Genomic DNA, 8,393 nt, shown 5'->3' on the forward strand with positions numbered 1-8,393 from the left:
TATGTAATAAATGTGCATGATTTGTATTGGCAACATTTACAGTACTTTTATGGTACTTTGTTGAAAGTTAGTTTGGACCTAAACTGTAATGTTTCACAGACACATGGTTAAGAAAGCTCTGTGATGCACTGGCCACCTGTGCAGGGTATTGTATTGCCCTTAGTTCAAGATGCTGGGATATAGGCTCTAGAATTCCAGTACTCCTGCAATCCTTCATAGACTGGAAGGGTGACTGTTAAAGCCCAAACAGAAGTCATCACCTCCTGTGGCCTTTACCAAGACAGCTGTTATCCGCTGTGTGTTACCATGGTGTTACTGGAAAACAACAGTTGCATATGCAACATAATGATTACACTTGGGAATTCTGACTTCATGTTATTTTTATCATTTCAAAAATGTTACATTTTACATTACTCCGATTTTACACAAAAATGAACCGCCTCTTAGCAGGAACCTACCGTTTAAAACACCACTGGATGGCAGCAGAGGACAATATTCACTTCCTTCTGGTTCACCAGAGAACAGACTACTCATGCTGCAGCGAATTCGAAATGAATACAAAATAGATGTATTTTATGCCAAGTTTTATTTACTGTTATATTATGCATCCTATCTGATTTACGATTCTTATTGTTATAAGAATAAGAATAACTTATTGTTATGTGAATGCAGACTACTGCACAGTTTTCACTTTGCATGGTGAACTATATTAATATTAATTTTTGAAAGACAAATGTAAAGAATTAGAAGAATATATAATCACACAAGATTTCAAACTGATTGATCATTATTTTCATTATTATTATTTATTTATTGTTTTTATTTATTTTGAGATAAAATTTAATTATAAATTGTACATCTTTGGTTTTCTTATTCAGGTTACAAAACTATGTATCCATCAAGTTGCCCCGCTTCATATTTATGAAAGTAAAAAAAAAGTTTAAAAAAAAAGTGTTCCTATAATCCGATAATTCAACAGTGAATAGATGTTTACAAAATTATTTATATTAAACTTCCTTCATTTTCTTTACTTCCTTATTCATGCCATAGTATTTTTACAATGTTACATGACATGTTTTGAGCATCATTTACCATCATAAGAGGAAGAAGGAAAATGTGATCTTTGTTACCATTAGGATGTATCCATCAAGTTGGTTCCTTGTGGGGCCCTCCCACAAGCTAAAATTTCCATCATTATTTCGGTTAGGTAGGTGAGCATACTACGAGTTTGAGGATGTAATCTTGCTGGATGGGAACAGATTGAGAGGTGGTGGCTCAATGTTTAACTCATGTCTCAGTTCATCAAGCTTCTGCTCCCAGCGCCGTTCGTAGAAGATGCTCAGAACACATCGGGCACGACCGCCATTGCGCAGAGCCCACGGTCCCAGAGACTGAACCAGCAACTGTAGACGACTGACTCCAACATATAGAGACACATATCAATTTTTACTTACTTACCCAAACTGCCACATGATTTATATGACTTTTTTTTTTAAATAAAAACAGCATAAGTTAAAGTTAATATAACAAATACTATTACAAGGTAAACATTTTGTTAAACATTAAGTGACAATTTTAAGGAAAATTACTGTAAATGACTCCTTTTGATTTTGAAACATGATTGTGAAGTATGATTGAAATATGATATGTAAGTTCATCCACATGTATTTTTTTAGAATAAATTAGAATCAAATTAATGTACTAGAAATAACATCATATTTATTCCCCAGATATAGTAATATCATACTAAGGGTCTTTACTTCAGAACATTCATTTTCTAAATTAGCTTACAAGCAGCATTTCCTCCATCAGGAGGAAATAGAAAATTAAGAAATATTTAGTAGGATGTATGTAATTTCCTTGTGGTGACACAGGAGCCAGTAAACCTATAAAACCGGTAAAGTACACAGTTGCAGTGTACAGTATTAGATGAAAGCGAAGGATGACAACACTAGGACGTCATCATAATAAAACCTTCTATAATGACCACAATAAAACATGAACATAAAAGTGGGAAATATTTAGTGAGGACAAATGTTGGTTATAATTATGGAATATTTCTGCAGATTTACTGCAATCCTGTTAAACAAGTTTTACAGTTTGAGATGGAGCAACTCCATAATTTATACTATGACTGAACACATTTCGGCACCTAATTCAAATAGTCACTGTGTTATATAAATACATTTAAATGTAGCATCTGGACCAATCAGACATACATTAATTGTTACATTTAACAAATAGTCTTTAAACCCAACAAGCCAGCTATATGCTGGAGCTCTGGAGACAACCCTCCCAAAGCAACTAACACCCCAAAAGGGCTCAATTGCCAGGACAACGATCTGATAAGAGGTTTTATTGCCCAGAGGAATGCACATTTGCCCATGCTACGTTTGCCCATAGGAAAGACACAATGCCTATAGAAATAGACTCTTTCCTATTCATTCACAGACAAACCTTTCTTTGACCTTCCTATCACACATAGCCCAGGTCATTGTGTACAGTATTACTGCATTGTATTTTAATTTTGTCTGTTGTATTTGTATTTGTCTTTCTACTGTTTTATGCATGCGTTATGATAGATGACTAGTCGTATAACCCACCTATGCCATATTTGGTCTCTTTTCGTATTTTGATTATCTAAAAGATGGTGCAAATTAGATGTTGATACCTATGCAACATATTAGTGTTTTAAGAAACCTTACTAGTTTTTGCATTAACACCCAATCGAATTACATATGCAAAATACCATGCTCACAGACAAAGAGTCGTAAACTTTCCCTCCAAAGGTGAAAGTTACCACTGGTTCGTAGACCTCCTGGAGACGCAGCCTCCAGAGAGCTTAAAGGCATCAAACGATTGATCGTCTCAGGATCCCGCTCTCTCTCTTCGCTCTCTTCTTCCAATTGCTGCCCGTGTGGAGGAACCCACAGGGAGCCTGAGCTGGCACTGGGCGTGCCCGGTGAGCCCAACAGGCCCCAACATACAGAGCTGTGGCTCTCGACCACAAGGAACACATTTTCACTCAACCCTGGAATTTATCTTCATGACTCGCCTCAGTCAGTCAGTGGTTCTTTTAGAACCTAAGAAGGTGAGCTAGAACTCTTCAGAACTTCCTTAAGCATGCGCCAGGCCTTGCGGCCTTGTCTTTCCATTCCCCAAAGATCACAGGACTTCAGCTGGGTCCCTCTCAGCTCTTGGTTCTTCTTCACATTTCACATGGGACGAAACTCCCAGTCACCATCGAGTCAGAACATCTTTGGAGTTCATCACTCTTCAGACCCGGAAGAACGTGATCACGATTCCAAAACCACCACTGCTCCAACCATCAAGACTTTCACCTGAGACTTCATTCGGACACTTGTTCAATGACCAAGGCAATGCAAGTATCGTACATTTAACTAAACAAACAGAGGTTTAATATAAGCTGTAGACAGCACTGATGGTTTCACTCAGGTGGCTAACTGACTCTTTTCATAGCTTAATTCCCTTGTCTCTCTCTAACTGCTTCTTACTGACCATCCCCCCATGTATGAGTGATTTCATGTTTGTTTGTTTAGATTAGTTATGTGTTAGTCTTTCGCTAATAAACTATTGTGCACAAATTACATGAGTTTTGATTCTGACTCTGCATTGCAAATTACTGTCCCTTTACGATTCCGATTCGGGCTACATGCTCTAATGCAATGGTACTTTAAGAAAGTTATTTTCTGTGGCCAAGAAGATATCATTTCTAAGAGTTGATATAAAAATTATACTGAATGTTCGCTGGGCGAACAGATTAGTTGATGGAAAATTTAATTCTGCTACAGTTACTACTGGCAGCTGATATAAATAATTGTAATTGATCATAATTAATTGTAATTATTTATATACATTTCCCTTTGAGCTAAATTCGCTACATAAATTATTTAAATTTGTCACTGGTTAGATATATACATAAAGGAATCTTCTGGTTTCATTACAACCTAAGCTCTACAGACCATATCTCTGTCATATTCCCAGTGACCAAAGACAATAATGTTGCCTCACAATAATGTCAATTGCTTAGACAGTATGAACTTAGTCACAGTCTATGGGGCAAGACATTCTAGAGGTTTACAATAAGATATGTGAAGCTTCCATATGAAAATGTTTTATATACTATAAGCTGTAAAGTTATCTTTTAAAACAACTTTTGATTTTGATTGCTTCCAATGTCCTATTTTTGTAAGTCACTTTGATAAAAGCGTCTCGCTCTATAGTATTCCCAATGTAAGAGCATTACTGTATATATGTTTTATGTTTGTTTGTTAAAATGATCAATTGTTTCTGCAGTAATTGACAACATGTTGCTGTGTACAGGCATATATGTTAACTCACCTGACAGACAGACGGAGGGGTCCAAGTGTTGCTCCCAGAACACACATGGGCAGACCAGTCTGTGCAGCTTCAAACAATTTTACAACAACCTCACCTGTGGGTAAGAAACAACAGGAAAATCTTTCACGATACGAAAAATGCATGCTATTATTTGATGCTTCTGGAATTTGAGATATGTACCGGCAAAATAAATTCACAAAAAGTATTTATTGATAGTGATCTAGGGGGCTCAGTGTACTTCAGTGGCAAAATAGGTCTGATGTAGCATTGTATTTACACAGAACCAAAAGCTTTTGAAGGATTGTTATATAGGTATACATCAAATGGAAACTATAAACACCTGATACTTTGACACTTGTTATGCTATCAAAGGCTCACCTAGCATATTGGTCGGCATATTAAGCAAGGTATGCAACAAGTCATGGACCTCACGATATCGTTGCATGACATACGCTAGCTCCTCATTGTCCACAAACTTCACATCAGCTCTCGAGTCAGGGGTGACTCTCTGAAACAAAGTTGAGATGATAATGGTTAATTTGAGGTATTGGTAAATGTTATGTGATAATTTGTGTTTTTCATTTGTCTTACATTTTCTTCTAGGAAACGGAGATACTCTCTTCCTAAAGTCCCATCTGGCAAAGCAGACATACAAGTGAGGTCTAACGTAGATAGACGGATCCTTGGACGCTCTCTAAACAAAATTTGAACATAAGGGTAGTAGTTAAGTTTGGCTTAGCAAGGAGATTTGGTGCCCATGATGGCCGTTATGAATGATGGATGCCATAAACAGTTTTAACAGTAGTCAAAGTAAACAAATGAGACATACATGAGAATGGTGTAACCTTCAGGGTCATTTCTCATCCGATCCCTTAACTTGATCAGGGCCTGGTGCCCTGTGGTTTCCCCAAGCACTGCAACCATATCTGTTTTGGTAAAATATGTCAATATACATGAAAGTTTTGAATCATGGGGATTACTGTCAGAATTCCATCTCAGATGATCTAGGAAATATTTTCCTCAGCATAAACAAAAATACCTTTCAACTGTTACAGGGTGATTCAATGTTTATATCTATGTAACAATAAAATGCCTCCATATTTTAGAAATTAATGTTCTAGTAAAAATTTGGAATTCCTAACTAACCTTTTCTGGCCTGTGTTATTAATGAAAACTAATGATAATAAGAGTTTTCAATAATAATCTCTTTCACCCAAACAATTTTGGACTTTCCACTGAGACTGAAAAAGAAACTGACAGGTGTTATTTAAATAACCCTTTATCAAGAAGGCAGACATCAATCAGTGTTTACTGTCAGTCTAATATTCAAACTTAATGACTATTAAATATAAGACTCACCATGTCTGTAGGGGTTCTTTAGAGCAGCCACACCAGCACCTAACGCCAAAACAGCCTTCTGGACAGAACTTGTTGGGATATGGCTTGGATACAACCTTCCATCATACTGCTTTGAATCTGAACTTGAGTACTGCTGTGCGGTGAGTACTGAATGTGGGAGAGAGAGTGATAGGTTGAACAAATCCTGAGACAGCATTCACAGACTTAACAGACTCTACTCTAGATCCATAATCCTCTGATCAACTATCATGCCTACAACCTTACTCTATGTTGTGAGTGTCATGAAGCTTAAACTTAGATTACTATAAAATGTAGCCTCAGAAACCTACTTGCTGTTGAGGGTACAGGTTTTATGCCTTAAAATGTGTTACACTATAACATATCATGTTGTTGTATGACCATTACTATATATATATATATATATATATATATATATATATATATATACACACATTACATAATTAAAGTATTTTCATGACAATTAGCATATCCTCAGAATGCCATTACTGTAAATAATAATTACAGCATAAATAAAAATAAAGAAATGTAGCCTCGGTGAGCATAAAAGGCTTCTTTCAAAAAATCTTAATTATTCTAGACTTTTGACTTACTGAGCAAATATGTATCAACAATGAAAAAGCATTTGCAAACATCAAAACAGTAAAAATTAAATACATTTTAAATTCCCCCCTTAGACATCAGAATGTGTCCTATTTATTTTTTTATTTAGCCTGTGAAAAATAAATTTAAATTTAAAATGTAATAAAATGTTGTATGATCACCTTTCTGTTTACATTTTTAATAGGTACAATTTAGAATAAGTGTTGTTTCATTTTTACATAAATATGTATATGGTATGCTAAATTACAATGTAACAATATTTCACCCATACTTTGACATTTTTACTTTCACAAAATTTGAACAATTAAAGTAGACACGCGCATTTAATATGCTTTCTATGTAGTGAAATATACTTTTGTAATTTGAAAAGCTTTATTATAGCTACTTTAAACGTACAACACTATATTTCATATAGCCATTCCAAAACTGTATCTGCAGATTCATTGTGTGGGCAAAAAAAAAAAAAACGCTTCAGACATTTCTCAAAATATCTTTTATTTTCCACATAAAAGAGAAGGGCATACAGTTTTAGAATGAAGAGATTAGGTACAATTTTAATGTTTAGAAATTTGCGATTGGAGACAAACAAAAATAAGGAAATTAAGTATTTTAATGTCCTTCACATCTTTTGCGTTTTAAACCTTTTTTTTTTTTTTTTTACTAAACCGAATTGACGTCAAAGAATGTAGAAGAACACTAGAATGTGGTCGTACATGTTGTTTGTTACTTAAAATAAATTGTGTCAGCTGCTGTATGTTGATCGGTGTAATGTCGTTTAAAGTTGTCATTTATTGACATGCAATATTTTAACCCCAAACACCGCAATTTAACTACCACATTCTGTATAAATGATCAAGGGATATACGTTGTGCTAGATGACAGATGAACATAACCGTTTTCATAGCACTGGTTAGCTAATGAGCTACTAGCAAGGTCAGACATTTTTGCCACAAAATTTTACCATGCAATTCAGCAGATTACTTCTAATTATGGAACTTTGTAAAACAAAAAATACCTCCATATGAACGTCGACAATGATATCCGCGAGAGATTTTTAAAAAGCTAAGAAAAGCACCCGATCGACCACGCATAATGGATTACAGGGTCTGCATGTGAGAGCTGTTACTCAGTAGATTACAGAGTGTATGGCAAGCCGTTTTAACATTTACTACTTAAAAGGGGTGGGCGATGGGGGGGTCTAATGCTATTTCATGCATTCTGAGTTATTTACACTGTTTACAAGAGTTGGATTCTAATGCTAAACATGGTCAAAGTTGCAAAAAAACAATTTTAATGTATGACAGAGTATTTCTTTGCCAAAAACTCTCCTTTTGGGTTTGTGTAAGTTTTGGAAAGTTTTTTCGAGCATGGAATTTCTTGTATGGGCACTTCTCCCAGCAGGGGCGCAGATGGGATTTTTTAACTGGGGGGGGACCAAGCTGTCAGCAAATGTTTTCAACTCAATTTGGGTTATAAAGGGGTCATCGGATGCCCATTTTCCACAAGCTGATATGATTCTTCAAGGTCTTAATGAAAAGTCTATGTTATACTTATATAATTCTCAATGGTTGTGTAAAACAACACTTTTTACCTTGCCAAAATAAGCTCTGGAAAAATCATCTCATTCTGGTCGAGGCTGCTTTAAATGCAAATGAGCTCTGCTCCCCACCCCTCTCTTCTCTCTGTGGAGAGAAGAGTCTGTTTACTTTAGCCGCTAAACTTGCTAACTAGCACATTAGTGAACGATGACCCCTTTAACTAATGCTCAAGTAGTTACTTTGCATAATTTGGGATAATGGTTTGCACTAAAAAATACTTATAGTGATACTTATTTGAAATCATGGATAAACAACAATGAACAAATGTAAACAAAGGCCTGTCTGATCCACACTAGCAATGCATGATCAAACTGTTATTTGTCTAGTATGCTAATCACCCACCAAAACGTCATGCCGTCTGCAAAATGTTTTATTTAGCTAAAATTTAACGTGTTCGCATTTGTGCGAGTGCATGGTCCACACTGTTCCAAAGCTTCTGCTCTATAAACAAGC

At 35.6% G+C, this 8,393-nt stretch overlaps 1 protein-coding gene across 2 annotated transcripts; it reads right to left on the reverse strand.

The window, feature by feature from the left end:
- Positions 1 to 367: 367 nt before the first annotated feature.
- On the reverse strand, positions 368 to 7,482 carry coq4 (coenzyme Q4 homolog (S. cerevisiae)). Of its 2 annotated transcripts, none has more exons than XM_051110636.1 (7): positions 7,358 to 7,482; positions 5,722 to 5,868; positions 5,192 to 5,288; positions 4,954 to 5,056; positions 4,741 to 4,870; positions 4,363 to 4,456; positions 368 to 1,417 (listed from the first exon to the last, which is right to left on the reverse strand). In XM_051110636.1, the coding sequence occupies exons 1-7, from the start codon at positions 7,431 to 7,433 to the stop codon at positions 1,303 to 1,305; spliced, it is 762 nt and encodes a 253-aa protein (XP_050966593.1). In that variant the 5' UTR covers positions 7,434 to 7,482; the 3' UTR covers positions 368 to 1,302. The 2 variants fall into 2 exon arrangements, with proteins under 2 accessions (XP_050966593.1, XP_050966591.1); XM_051110634.1 differs by having other exon boundaries at positions 373 to 1,413.
- Positions 7,483 to 8,393: the final 911 nt, after the last annotated feature.

The sequence above is a fragment of the Labeo rohita genome, chromosome 5 (genome assembly GCF_022985175.1).
Source record: "Labeo rohita strain BAU-BD-2019 chromosome 5, IGBB_LRoh.1.0, whole genome shotgun sequence".
NCBI classification, from domain to species: Eukaryota; Metazoa; Chordata; class Actinopteri; order Cypriniformes; family Cyprinidae; genus Labeo; species Labeo rohita.